Below are 15247 nucleotides of genomic sequence, written 5' to 3' on the forward strand. Positions count from 1 at the left end.
TCGTAGCTTCGTGCTGAACTGAAAAACAGGGAGGAGTGTCAGGTGCTCAGAACTGCTGCAGGAAGGGTTGATTCTTTCTCCATGTGAAACTATAAAASTGATATTGCCAAAACTTCTGTGAATTGCTGTGTCCTAGTATTCTTGAAGCTGCCTCCTTTCCTACCAGCAKGTGGTTTTATCTTGATCCAGTGTTCAAGAGTTGAGGTCTTTGATCCTATAAGTGCTAGGTCTGTATGTTTACACAGTAATAACAGACTTGGAGGAGACTCCTCATAGGTGAAGTACTGAGCACATAAAGTTTACATCATCAGAACATAATTGATAAGATAGGGTTCTTTTCTTAAAAACATGCTGGTATTGATGTCTTGTTGTCAATGTTGTCTTGATGCAGGTGTTGGTGCTGCTCGGGCTGGAAACCTGACTTTCATGGTTGGTGGAGTAGAACAAGAGTTTGATGCTGCCAAAGAGCTACTGACGTGTATGGGCTCTAATGTGGTCTACTGTGGAGAGGTTGGAACCGGGCAGGTAATGATTGCTGAGAACTTAGCAGTTATTTCAATCTTTTCCTTTATTTGTCTTTCATGAAACCCATTTTTTATTCCAGAACCAAATGTCCTATAGTAACTCTTCTTTGTTTGCTCTTTCTTCAACCRTGTGTATGTATAAGATTGTCCTAGTACTGTAGTACCTGAGTCCTTCCCCAGATTGTCTTGGAGCATTCAGATTTTTGGGTTTTTTTTTCCCTAAATTCAGTATTTCTCTATGATCTGAAGGGCAAAAAGGCCCTAGATGCAATGTATCCTAAACTGAACTGCTGCACTAAGAAAAAATAAATGTGTCCTAATATCTGAAAGAACCACAGGTCATCTTTCCTGGTGCTACTTTTAGGGAATAGCTGTCTGAAGATATTTGATCATAGCTGTTGTGGGTCTAGTTAGAAAGGATACCAAGTTCTATCAAGAAGGATAAAAAGGATACCAAGCTCTATACTGAGTTCTATCACAACTGAGAAACTGATTGACTATTTGACTTRTTTTCAGGCTGCAAAGATCTGCAATAACATGCTCTTGGCCATCAGTATGATTGGAACTGCTGAGGCTATGAATCTGGGCATCAGGTTGGTTGGATTTTTATTTTCCATGTTAACAGTTCGCATACTTTGCAGCTGTTTTTTTCCTGAGACAGCAGTGATTAGATGGCATATATAAAATTTGGCTAGAAATTCTCTTGTGAAAGCCTTTAACACGCTAAAGGGATTATTTAACCAAGGCAAGACTCTCGACAACAGAAATATTCTCTTGTAATGGCTGTATATAGATTATTGAATTCTGCAACTCAAGTAAGAGTTTATTTGTTCCGTTACAGTGCAATGTACAGTAATTTTTATTTTAAAATCTAGACATGCAGAGATCATATAGAGATACCTTTTTGTTTGTATTCTAAGTTGATGTACATTGTATTTTGAGTATTATACTCCCTTATGGCCCTGGGTGGTTTTGTTTGTTAAATTGTTCCCAAATGTTGTAAAGTAACACTTTTAACATGGGGTGCATCTCAARTAGAATTAAAACATAAAAAAGGCATAGACCTAACCATCATGGTTTGTCCTAACTGACAAAACTCCTTCTTTGTCAAAAAAGTCAGAATATGTTCCATTGCCCTCCTTCCACTGCTTTTCTAGAAGGTGATACACACGACTTGTGGGTGACAATGTATTCAAACGAAATGATTTTTCTTCTTCACTTGAAACCTACTTTTTTTGCTCTGGTCTGTGAGATGTTGTTTCGTGTTCCCATAGATTGCATGCCAATACCAGGTCAGCTTCACAGTGTTTGAACCTTCCTGAATTCTCTTAACCAGTTCTAAAGCATTTGCAAGATTTTACACACAAAAAATTATCCTGTATCTGAAGAAATTATCTTGCAATTAGGTATCTTCTAAGGGCTCTGTGCATTATACATCTGTCCAAGTCACATCCTTATGACTGGGCTGCTAAAACTACAGATATTCTAGGTATTTATCAACTGAACTCCAGGCTGTGTGTTCCTGCAGATTTGATATAATATAAAAAGAGCAAAAAGACATCAAATGTTTAAATAAATAAAAAAAATAAAGAGCACCCACATGTGCACACATACACAAGCAGTGTAATGGATTCACATTTCCCCTTAATTACCATATCAAGATGCAGTTGTTTTATTGAATTGCCCTTGTCTCAGATGTTAGACTATCTTGACCTATTAAGTTGTCATGTTGTAATTGAGATAAAAGAGGAATTTGCTTTGCATCAGTGCTAATTGGTTTATCAATATCCTGTACCATTTACATTTTAAAATTGAGCGTCTGTAGGATAGTGAAGCATATCTGTATCAAGCCATAATAAAACCAATAGCATCGTATGCAACTATTGTAATCCAGTGTGGTGTAAAGCTGGCAGCGGGGTCTGTGTTAGGTCATGGCTCACTTAGTAGAGCATATGCAACTGATGTTCTCATTATATTTTTGTCCCCATATGTAAGGGTGATTACAGTTAAAATTAAAAATAGAATAATATCAAAAGTTTTGGAACACGTACTTGGGGTGTATAAAGCTTGTGCAAAATACATTTGTGTCTGCAGCTGCTGTAGCTTGAGAGGGTTTAGGTTTTACATAGTTCATTTTATTCTTTTCCAGATTAGATTTTGACTGACTCTGTGTTTTGAAAGGTCTGAAATGTTTGCTCAGAGATGTCTGAGCAAAAATGAGAGTGACAATACACAAAGCTGGCTGCCCCACGGTCCTGGTAATCAAGAAGGAACTCTATTTATTGTAGCAGAAACATTGTAACCTGGATGTTATGAAGAGCAGAATCTCATTTAATCCAAAACTGCATGGAGTTTGATATAAGCAGTAATTCAAAGCCTTATGAAGTAATTTAGAAGTTCTACATTGATTTTAATGTGCTGTCATTTAAAACCTGCACGTTCTGGAGAAAATGACTTCTGCTTATAGCTAGAATAAGAGCTACATATTTGTTGTGTGTACCAATTTCTAATGTGCAAGGTACAGTTATTAACATTTAAAAGGTAATCATGAAAAACCSCATTAATAATTTGATTTGCTTTCTCATGTCTAAATGGTCCAAAAGTTAATATATTGCAATATTAGCTAGCGTTCTCATAGTGTTTGACCAGTGGTTTGTTTGGTACACAATCTTAGGATGGTTTGATTGCCAAGATCAGAGAGAGGAGGAAACAACTTGATTCATTAGGTGAAAGTATATCAGCCAGAGAAGCCTGTCACTGACTAATAATGAATAAAGGATGCTGGAAATCTAAAAAAATTAATCATAAAAATGGTGGAACTTGGACATATTCTTAACTTCTAAATAGAATGTAAGATATTCTCATGTATTCTCTGCATACATCTGATGCATCGTTTAAGTCTGGGGGTTTTATGGACTTTGAATAATTCAGAAACTGTTGTTGCCTGTGAACTAGACGTGAGTAAAAGTCATATGACAGTGCCTTGCAGAAACCAGCCTATACTCTGCCTAAACGTTGGAAGCAATGTGATGTTAGATGCTAATTATGARCTACTACCTCTATTGTTTTTACAAACCACACAGTCTACACTTCCATTTTCTGAAGAACAGAGGTAGTTTCATTCATTTCAGACTTCTAAATGATGTCTGCTATTGTTTTATTTCTTTTATGTTTGATATAGTAGATTTTTTTTTTCCAAATTTCAGTCTAACTAGCCAATAGAACATGATGAAGAGGCAGGAAACCTGGCGTCAGTGAGCAAAAATTCCACATTAAACTCCCAGAAAAGCCAGCAATCCTGTGCAAACATTGTGTTTGTGTTCCCTTTGCTTTTCATCTTGACTATATCATCATCATTTCCTAATGATGTCCATGCTGACTGGAAGTGCTTGGATTTAGTTTCCATACCGTAATTTAGAAAGAATGCCAGCCTCAGTTCCAGTTGAAATGTTTTTGGTGTTGTGTTTTTTAATTAATTCAGTGGTGCTTTATGAATGTTGCTRCTGAATATTACTAAAGGTGTGGCAGATACTCTCAAAATGAATATACATTTTCTTTTGCATTTTTTTTCCAGCTTGGTAGTGCAATAGGAAAAAAAAAATCTCTGGAGTAGATTGTTCGATGCTTTTATTGACAATGTGCATATTGCAAAATACTGTAGTGAATTAGTAYACCAAACAATTCCACACAGTGCATCTGAACTTCACTAGTAAGAAATAAAAACCTCTATTGATACTGTCCACAACCACAGATTATTTTTCCTTTTGCTGATCGTCCCAGTTGCACAGCAGCAATGCCTTGTGCTAGCAAGATAAAGCTTGGAAATTAAATACTGCTGATCCCTCATTTGTGTTTCGGGCAGGTGGAAGTTGCTGCCTGTCAGGCACTTGGCAGTCGCTTCCGAGGCCGCCTGCGAGACCGAGCGAGGGGATTATGTGGTGCCTTGAGACAGGACAAGACTGTTTAATATGGCTGGGATGCAAAGAACCAGGAGAGAAATAAAAGGTTAATGCCAGTGACCTTGGTGTAAAATCATTTTTGTAATTCTGTCAGTAGAGAAGGTCTCTTGCCTGCTAGGAGGGACTGCAGTAGCTCCCAGAATTGTCTTTAAAACACTGCTGGTAAAGCGGCTTTCAGCTGTGGTGGAAAGGCCCCAAGGCTTCAATACCTGTTTGCAGCTTCAGAAGGTATTTATGCACAGCACCCCGAGCTGGAAATCTCTCGGCACTTTAGCCACTCCAGGTTGGTTATTCGAGATACAAGGGCCAGGAAACTTTTTTGTGAGATGCCATTCGGCTTTACTCTCTGTTGCAAACCAAACTCTGGGAGGAGTGTGTGAACATTTCAGCATGCTACTCTATCAAAACTCAGCAAAACTGGAGTTTTGAGCAGTGCCTTGAAATGTTCCTCTTTTCAGCATTTTTTTGTGTACGTCTTGCTTACTTTCTGCTTCAGTACATCAGGGATATTATCAAAGAAGCACTAATTTGAGGCAGCAGATTATTTTTGTGCTCTAAGAGCGATTAATACGCCTTTTTTGGGCTCCTTTTTGGCRTGCATAGGGAAGGAGAGTGTTTTTAGGGTGGTAAATTCACATGCACGTGCAGATGCCTGCGCCACGGCCAATGGCGAGTTGCTGCGGGGCCTGGCAGACTGTCATCATTTTGATAGCTCGAGCCGTATATCTCTCGAGCAGCAATGGAGCTCTTATGCAGAAAGTATCATATGTTCCCAGCCAATTTACAGGGAAACAGCAATAACATTTTATCATGGTTGAGAGCCCAGTAGCTGCTTCCTATTAAACTTGCCCTTTCAGATACCTGTCTTGGATTAATTTGTTGATTTCAAATGGAAACTCAGTCTTCTCCACTGAAGCATGACTTTCTAGGATAGACTCTCACTGAATGACAATTACTGGATATTCTAGCTGCTTTCAGACCATTACAAGCTTTGGGCGCCGTGGAAGACAGAGGACTTCTTCAGTAACTGATTTTAATATATGTCTAATTTTAACTGTCAGTTATATATGCACCAGTGGATGAATCCTCAGAAAGATGAAATGCAAAGCGCTTCTAACTTGCTCTTATTAATGATACACTTGCTGCAAAGGAGAAAAAAAATAGTTTCAGGTCTCCTAAAGAGAATCTGCATGATGTTTAAGAGCACCCAAGTTTGAAAAAAGCAGGGATTTAAACTGACACCATCTTCCTATTTCCTTCCCTATGCTAAATCTACTGCAGACAATACTTTACATATCTGTAGAACATAAAGATATCATTTAAAGTATATAAAAAAAATATAAAGTAAAGTATATTTTAACAGAGAGGTCGCTGTAATATTGTGAGAAGAGTGGTTTTGGGGAGGGTAATATGCATTTTGAAATAATAACCGCAGTGTCTTGTGGTATAAATGCTACTTGCAGCTGTAATTAGGGGCCTCTGCACACAGCTAGATATGACACAAGCAAGTCCCRCTTAGCTAGAAATACTGTTCTGGATGTAACAACAACAAGGCAACAAACAAACCAAGGTTTATTTTGGCAAAAAAAAAATACAACTTTATGTTAAGAATTCAGTTGTCTGCTTCCAATATACTTTCTGTGTGACAGCAGCTAAAGTACATTTATTCAGAGTGCTTCTTGCTGAGGACTTTGCACTGTGTATGCTAAAAGTGTGATTAAAATACTGTAGGAACATATTGGTGGTAGGAAATGTATGTGTATATATACATACATGTGTGTAATGGCAATTCAAAACCTTCAGTTGAGATGGCGTTGCAAAATGGGAAGGAGAAGAAGATTGAATCACATTCAGGATAGTGGAGGACTTTCCACTGTTTTCCATTGGCTTTTGCCATAAATAAAACTGCACAAGAATAATGCTAAAAATCTACTTTTTCCATGCAAAAAATTGTTTTGTATTAGGCAGGAAAAATTGTAGAGACTTGTCATTGTGGGAGCAAGAACCATACTTTYGGGCCCACTGCTTTAAAAATATTCTAAAAAATCTTTAAATGCCTACCAGAATAAACAGATAGAAATTTTAGCAACTATTTCATTGGTAATGAGCTTACCCACCTACAAATTAAAACCTTGAGTGCTTTGGAGCCTGGAAGTGATGTTAGGGTCCTTAAGGCTATGCATGTCTGCTGCAGAAAATCTTTGGTAAGAGCTAGTGTTGATTTATATAGATGTTAACAGCGCTCACTTAGAATGGCTCTCGTTCTTTATCTGTTACTGAAGATAATAACCTCACTTTCCTTATTTTGTGGTGAGTGTAACTGAGTATTTTTTTGAAGAGCTCATGTAAAATGCTGCTGCTTATTGTTGGTATAAATGCAGTTGATGTAAAATTACGCTTGCATCTTAGTATCCGCATAGATATGAATCCCTAAGAGGGTTCGTTTTCTGTAGTGTTGAAGTATCTTTCGGGACCCCGTTGAGCAGCAGTTTATGCCATCAGCTCTGTGATAGAACAAATGATGTTTCTACTTGGCCAACCTTTGTTTTATCAGGATCAGTAACCTTATCAGCAGCTGACCCAGAACTATAATGTATGTTTGTGAAAGGGTAGCATATGTCATTGTGCAAGGCAGACGTGCTTCATAAGCGAGAGTTCATAATGAAGATTTAATAAAAACAAAGCAAAGAACATGCAGATGTGTACAGTGGCAGGATTTTTTGAAAATAGTAACATTTTTGATCACTGCTACTGTTAGCGCAGGTTCATTTTGCATTGTCTTGCTTATATCAAAAAATAAATAAATGCGCACATATAAACGCCTCACGCAGGTATTTTCACACTCCCTCTCTTGCTTTTGAATTCTTTTCTTTGTTCAGCTTCAGAGAATATAGTTTTGATACGAACAACAAGTATGTGCTCTAGTAGGTAGCAGAGCCGAGAATGCCTTTCAGTAATTGGCATACAAGAGAACTGCTGTTCTCAGAGGACCCTTGTTTTGCTTGCACTTTCAAAATTGCTTGGTGAAGGGGCTTTGCTTAGTGTAAAAGGAACAAGCTTTGAAATCCTGGTGCTTAAATGGTAGATTGATGTTCTTTAATTTAAAATACAGCATCCCCACCCCCAATATCAATACTCTGTCATTTTTCATGACTTATAATAAAGGGAGAGAAATGGTGGTTGGGTCCTAACATATAAAACAAGTCACCCATGTCTTGTGCATTTTGATGTTAACACTTCTCTTCCTTGACCTTTGACAGATTAGGGCTTGACCCAAAGCTGCTGGCCAAAATCCTAAATATGAGCTCAGGTCGTTGTTGGTCAAGCGACACATACAATCCTGTTCCAGGAGTGATGGAAGGAGTCCCATCTGCTAATAATTACCAAGGTGGCTTTGGAGCAACACTCATGGCTAAGGTACATAGCACTTGCATGTGACACTACGGTTGATTCTTGCTGGACTTCTAGCAAACACCCTTCTCAGGGAAAATTAATTATTACGGCGAAATGAATGTGCATAAGCAGAAGGGGCCCCAGCCTTTTATTGTAGCTCTGAATTACTGAGTAGTCAAAAGGGCTTCACATCATCCTCCGCTCTCTTCCTCACTACTCTTCCTGCAGAGCCACTCAGTGAGGTTTCTTGCACTTTTTTCAGTGCTGACTTAATCCAGGAGTACCTGTTCCYGTGAGGTTTGTCTGTACGGCAAATATTCTGCAAACCATTTTGTGCCTTTCACGTGATTTATATAGAATATAGGAGCCTAAAGTCAAGAGAGTACTTTAGGAAAATCCCGCTGAGCTAATTAGGTGCAAACGATGGAATAGGCACTTAAGATTTTTGCCCCAATATCTTTCAGATACTTTAAGCTGTGGTAGTGGACAGTGCCCTGTAGCATCCCACTCTTTGCTGAGCCAACTGCGTAGGTGCTTGTCCTTCTGCATASAGTCATTTTGAAAGCAGAAAATGGACATCTTTTAAAATCAATACCTTCTGTAGACTCCAGTTTTCTGAGGTCCTTGCACCATGTTGTGGCAGTTCTTGCATTGCTTTTGTTCATGGCAGCACAGCTTCCTATGAGTAAAACTGTAGTAAWCTGAATCTCTGAGTGAGAGATCTGGGATTTAGGTTCTTTTCAGCCTGGGGAAGTTGTAACCTACAGCTGCCTCATCCCAGGAGAGTGSTCTTGCTGCCCTGCTCTCGGCTCTTCCAGGAAAAGTACTGGCCTGAGTCATCTGTGGTCAGGAGAGCAAAATTCTTAGAGGCCAGAGGAGAGTAGGCAGGGGGGTCAGGGCTCTGCGTCCTTGTGAAGACCATATGCACAGCCCTGGAGGAAGGAGTCACTCCTTGACTCTTGAACTACTGCTTTTAGCACAATGATTGCCTAAGATAAATTACAAAGCAGTCTTGGAAGAGATCTATCATCTGACTATATAAGTGCTGGAAGCCATTTCCCACTTTGAATATCAGTTAAATGGAAATGCTATCCTGAGGAAGGCATTTAAGTTCATATAGGAGAGGGTTGTGAATTGCTAAACCTGCTAACTAACCACTAAACCTACTAGTTTGTGAGTTTTCCCAACTGACTTGGCATTCTGACCATTTTCAGTAAGTTTTACTTTCATTAAAGTCCAGTTACTTAACTCTTCCYGTGTATAGTGTGAATAGAAAATAAATTAAGCACTTAATACTACAAAGAACATTCTTAGAGCAGGGATCAAACCTGGATATTGCAGTGGACATTGTGGTTCACCTCTTCTAACTTTGTGTCTCCTTCCTCTAGACTGCAGGTAGTCGACTGCCTTCTTCAAGCTTGAATCCTCAACAGGGAGGAGAGACAATAGATTCTTCTCGTGTCTCTTAGCARTGCTGTGTTATTCAATACAGATAGAACATTTTTGTAGTAATTAGCCAAGAGAGAGCTGTTCATGTTCAGGGTATGCAGTGCAGTGGTGACTTTTTTAGGACATGGTACCTTATTTTGTGGAAAGGCTTTTGCTATTACTTTCATCTTGGTAGATGATATATCTTACAGTTTGTAAGTTGTTTGATTTGAGGACTTCTTTTATGAGCAATACAAAGCATACTTTTGTAGTTCAAGAAGAAAGAAAGAAAAATTGTATTGCCAAGAAATCTAGGTACAATCCTGAGGTGGAAGAGAGTGACAATGAATCATATCTAGGAGTGGCTCAGGAAGGCACTGATTCAACAGTAACTTAGCTTAGGTTGCTGCTCAGGTATCAGATGTGGTAAAAGTTGAAGCTAATCTCTCAGACAAACCCAGAGAACCCTAATTTTAGGTGTTTGGGAAGGAAAGCTTTGTCAGACATCTCAAATCTCTTCAGTCATAACTCTGATCTTGAAAGTCCAGAAGAAAGAGGCCAGAAGTCCCATCTTACATTTGCAGCAATCTTCTTTGGATCCTTAGAAGAGCTTGAGAGCTTGAGMTCATACTGGTTTTGACTCTTGTCAAGCACTTGACTTTCATCCTGAATGGAGGAATTTCTTTTAGATCTACTGCAAAATAGGCTTAAGTAAATGTGTTTTCACAGTGAGCATTTTTTTTTTTTTTTTAAATTGACAACTATCTCCCAAAAGAGAGTCTTTTTCTACCATTGTAGGCTGAGAAAAAGTGGTTGCAGTAGTCAGTATAGTGAGATGTCTGGAAAATGTCAGTTCCAAAGAGGAAGAGAGAACCAATAAGGTATGGTCTGATTCTTACCTTTCCAAGAAGGTCAGCAAAAGGGAAATTTAGGTGAGAACTGGTTTGTATTGCTTCACTCAGGAAATCTCCAACTTCAAAAGAAAAGATGCAAAATGCTTCACAACTTGAAGCTGACTCTAAGCTTTATTTGTTTGTTTTATTTTCTCCTCAAAGCTCCAATTTGTAGGATGTGAGGAAAGCAAGGAAAAGGACTCCTGCACTTTAGAGTTAGGATCCATTTAGTTATTAGATGTTGTCTGAAATTTCAGTCRTCTTGGAGCTGGGGTCTCTAGGTGAACAGACTTGCTTTAGGAAATTCCACCTGTGGTAGCAATCATCAGAATCCTCAGATTGCTTCTGTGATTTCCCCCTCTGAGAAGAAAGTAGAGCAGCACTATGAAAATCAACTGGCTTTGCAAGTTTGGAGTAGGATGCTTTTGCCATTTGACTGTTCCATGATGTGAATTAAATTTTGGTGAGAAAGATGGACAACATGGCAACAGATTTCACAAAGAAGGCTTGTAAGAGGCTAGGAATATGTCATGGAATACCTTCCTGTAAGTTAGGTTAACATAACTATTCCTGGATTTCTCAGATCATCAGTCTTTCAGTRTAATTGCTACACAGGAAGCAAGTGACTATTTGGGGTTCTGTGGCATCTGATTTGTATATTTTCCCATTTTCCTAAATCTTGAAGTCATTCAAGGGTAATAGGAAGAGTAACTGTGATTCTGATTTGTATCAGAATGACCTTTATAGAGCCGATTTACAGATCGGAGTGACATTTAGAGAGTGGAGTAAGATCGTGAATTTTCTTGTGCTAATTCAAATCCAGATGCACAGAGAGTAAAGACCTGTCTTGTAAGTCATCCCCGAGGAGCTGAGGCTGCTCTCACCAGTATTACTGCTTTCAGATCTTCTGTATTAAAGAGTTGTTGCCGGAGGAAAAAATATATACATATCTATATATACAAACACATATACACTGCATATATATATATGCAGTGTATATATATATATGTGGTATATATGTGTGTTATACATATATATTTGTGTATATGTATACATATATATATTTATATGTATACACACACACTCCAATTCTATATACAGTCCTGAGTGGACAGCAAATCTAGGCCCTTCTTAATGACACGTGAGAAGTTGTTCTGCAACATTCCTGAAATATGATACACTGAACTGGGTGTTCTTCTCGAGCAAGGTCTTTACATCTCCAAATCTGTGTTTGATTTTCTGCCTCTGATTGCCTGTCTCTGGTTCAAGTTAGGATTCAAGACATCCTCCAGCCTAGYTCACAATTCTTTGTGCAGCCGGTTGCTATTAGCCAACCAGAACTAGCTATAGGACAGGTACTTGGCTTTATTAGTTGTGTCCTGTGTAGTTCAGATTCTAGCACTAGTTGACAAGGACTCATGGAGGACAGGTTTCCAATTCTTCTTCTTCTTGGCAAGCTCACCTCTTTTTATGCCCCAAACTAAGTGTCTGAAGACTCAGTGGAAGTACTCTCTGTATTCCTTTATCTTCAGTCATTAAAGCAAATTTGGAATTGCAGCAGATCCATGAGAGTCCCCTAGGGAATCCGTTAATATGTTCTTCCACTTAGACTGTGAACCATTCACATTCACAAAGTGGTCTCAGCCTATCATTTTTTCATTAATCACATGGTTACTTTAAAGTAAATGTGCATACACTAAGTGACTTCAATTTTGTTGATGTTTTCCAGGTTCATTTTTATCCTGTTTTAGAACACAAGGTGTCCTCTCACCCGAGTAGCGAATGGTGCTATTAAAACACATGTGAGATGCTTCAGTGAATAGCATGGGGAATCTTAATTTTTGGAGGTGACATAACAGAGGGGGAAAAAAAGTTTGAGTCTTGCTTACAGATTGCGTAGTGATCTGGAATCTTAAAATTCCTCGGATCCAGAAGGAGGGGTCTGCCTTACAGAGTTGTGTTTTTCTGTTGAATAACATTGAGTGGAGTTTTTATAAAATGAAAAATTAAACAAGGCTCCCTTCTTCCTGAAATGGAATTTAAGGCTACAGTATTGCATTTGTTGGCAGTAGACTTTTCTTCACCATGGAAGCCAAATAACCTGCCATATGTACACAGCTATTTATATCCTTGTTGTTTCTTCACCACCATCTTTTCCTTCTCTTCTTCCCCTGCCCTCTTTCTCCCTCTTCCCCCTCCACCAGGATCTTGGCCTGGCCCAGATTTCAGCCACCAACACCAAGACWCCGGTCCCCTTGGGATCCCAGGCACATCAGATCTACAGGATGATGTGTGCAAAGGGCTATGCCCTGAAAGACTTCTCGTCCGTGTTCCAGTTCCTACGCGAGGAGGAAACTTTGTGAGCTGCCCTTCAGCAACGGACATGATGGCAGAACACGTTTTTGTTGTTGCTTTTATCCTCATAGCTCGTTTGAGAAATATGTGCGTTTAATCAAATACTGTGCATCGTGATCCCAGACAAGATGACTATCTCTGGTTGTCTAGATCACAACAAACTCTAGTATTTTTTCATCAGTTCTTGAAAAAGCAAATCAGAGAAAGGGGTTGTTTGGCGATTAGCCAGACAGGCTTTTCTTTTCTTTTTTTTCTAAGAACCATCAAAGGTTTTTTTCACTAAAGGCAATAAATAAATATTTTTTTATTAAAATGCTAGATTGTCTGCATATAAAATAACAAACATTATGGCCAGAAACTTAAGAGAATCTTGAACAGTAAGAGAAAGATATATAGTGATTTATTGATTATATAGTGATTTATTAAAATTAAAAATGAACTCTTTACTTAAAAAGGGAAGATCTGTTCAATGAAGAAATGCAGCTTGAGATGAATTTTTTTTTGCCCATGGATCTACTAGCTTTGTGTTGATGAGTAGTGAATTTTTCCTGGGATTCAGGTTGCAGTTTAAGGTTATAGGCGTATATAACTGATTGGAATGCTGTTGCAGCATGTTTAACTGATAGACTTAGTTAAAATAACATAATATGTGTGTCCCTCTTGTAAAGCTCCTTTATTGTATTTTGCTAACCCAATTTTATATTTTATTCCTATATTCTGTCACACGTTTTCAGAACTCAAGAATGGCACCTGCTGGAAATTCTAACAAAGGGTACATCAGTATTATAAACCTAAGGAAACTCTATTATTTTGAAAAGAAATAAAAATCTATAAATACTTGCTATATGGTTATTTGCTTTTTATTTTAGTGCAGTCTTGTAAACATAAATACAAGCTTGTAGTTTTTTATTTTTAATTTGCCTGATTTTCTACAGATTGTCTGGCAAAAGCAAGGTCTTGAAGAGCTCTTATTGTGAAATGAATAAGGTAATATATTTGCATATACATTTAATTAACCAAATGGTCACCAACTCCTTCAAGGTACGCACTTAGTTTTATGAAGGTAAGTACTCCAAATGATTTCACTGAAGCTACTGTCGTTCACACATAACTTGTGCAGTCTGGGGCTTAATGATCAATTAAGCATTTTACATTCCTGTTTCTGGATTTTTGGTTGTATGACAGTGCATTTTATATATGCATATACAAATAGCACCRCTGTGTGCCTGAATTAGCTCAAAAAGTGTGTGAATAATCCGAGAAGTTGGACATGAGCTTTTAACATATTCGTAACATTATACAAAAGTCATTAAACAATACTAGTAGATAGTTCTYCTTCCATTTTGTTCTGAAAAATATATACTTTTCTAGGTCAGTCAGGGATTTGAAGTTCTTTATATAGCACTATAGGGAGCAAACTTTTTTAAAAATGTTCATCTTTAATAAAACTACCATTTCTACGGGGTTGCATTCATTCTTTGAAATTAGATTAAAAGCTGCAACAAATACCACTAAACTTTGTAAAGTCAAGCAGTCAAATGTTAGAAAACACAGAAATATGCAACTGTTAATACATGGAAACTGTAAGACTCAACCTTGAAATACATGATCCCACAATATTTTATTTTTTCCYGTGGAGCTCCTATCATATAAAAGAAAAGGTGGCTCCTGAAGAACTTGGGGCCATGTAACGAAGGATATTTTTGCCTATAGGACCCTTTTCGTTTAGGACATTGTATAGTCAATGAGGTGAGGGATTGCAGAAGAGGCCTGTTAAAGGACTCTGCTGTGTATTTGGCTTGGAGAGATGGTCAACATTAGTAGGATTGTTGAGAGGTGCTTCCTTTGAGTGCCCAACTCCACCTGGAGAGCAGCAAAGAGCAGTCACTATRACTGTATTGGCATGTAACCCCCCAGCTTGCAGGAATCATTTGCTTTTGGAAGATGATCTGTGTGCGCACAGAAATGCCGAGGGCCACGAGGCAAGAAAACATGCTGAATGAGGCAGCCCCTTTGAAGATTTTAGCTTCTGAAATCATAAAGTTCCAGTTAAACATGTGCAAAGTGTGTTGTTATCGTTATTTTTCTCCCGAAGGTTTGTAGTTTAGGCAAATTTGAACAGACTTTCCTGGGGAAACATAAGGCTCATTTCTTCTCCGCCACTACTTCTGATCAAATTTTAAGTGCCTACTCCAAAGCGTAGGAGTTCTCAAGCTGCAGTAAAGGCTGCCAGATGTAATTTTGGCAAACCAACAAAATGTTCTCTAGTCTCCTTATTGGAGGAGGATTTGGGCTTAAATTAAAAACAAGAAACAAAAAAAAAAAAAAAAAAAAAAAAGGAGATTGAGGGCAGCCAGCCAGGATGCAGAATTTTAGATCAAGCAGTTAGTTTGGCAAAGTTAGAAACAACTCTTTTAAAAATCTTATTATGGAAAGTGTCTTGAAACATTCAATAACCTACAATACCTGAGGCCAATAATGCAATTCATATTAGAAAACACATTTTTTTCCTAATTCTGAAGGAAGTATTGTGTAACTGGGCACATATCCTGGTGGTGGTATTAAYAGTAGCTTCATCTGTTCTGCATATACGTATGTGTATAGTGTATCTTTTTGCTCTGCCTGGGACAAGTTTCCTGTCTATGGAAATTAAGCAAGCACTAAAGCTATTGTCACCACCAGAAACAAGTGTTGA

At 38.2% G+C, this 15247-nt stretch overlaps 1 protein-coding gene across 1 annotated transcript; it reads left to right on the top strand.

The window, feature by feature from the left end:
- The first annotated feature begins 388 nt into the window (after positions 1–388).
- On the top strand, positions 389–12784 carry LOC112942432 (3-hydroxyisobutyrate dehydrogenase, mitochondrial). Its single transcript, XM_026033371.1, has 4 exons — positions 389–525; positions 1041–1117; positions 7744–7900; positions 12402–12784. The coding sequence occupies exons 1-4, from the start codon at positions 427–429 to the stop codon at positions 12558–12560; spliced, it is 492 nt and encodes a 163-aa protein (XP_025889156.1). The 5' UTR covers positions 389–426; the 3' UTR covers positions 12561–12784.
- Positions 12785–15247: the final 2463 nt, after the last annotated feature.

The sequence above is a fragment of the Nothoprocta perdicaria genome, unplaced genomic scaffold (genome assembly GCF_003342845.1).
Source record: "Nothoprocta perdicaria isolate Ctin4 unplaced genomic scaffold, notPer1 scaffold_128, whole genome shotgun sequence".
Lineage (NCBI taxonomy): Eukaryota > Metazoa > Chordata > Aves > Tinamiformes > Tinamidae > Nothoprocta > Nothoprocta perdicaria.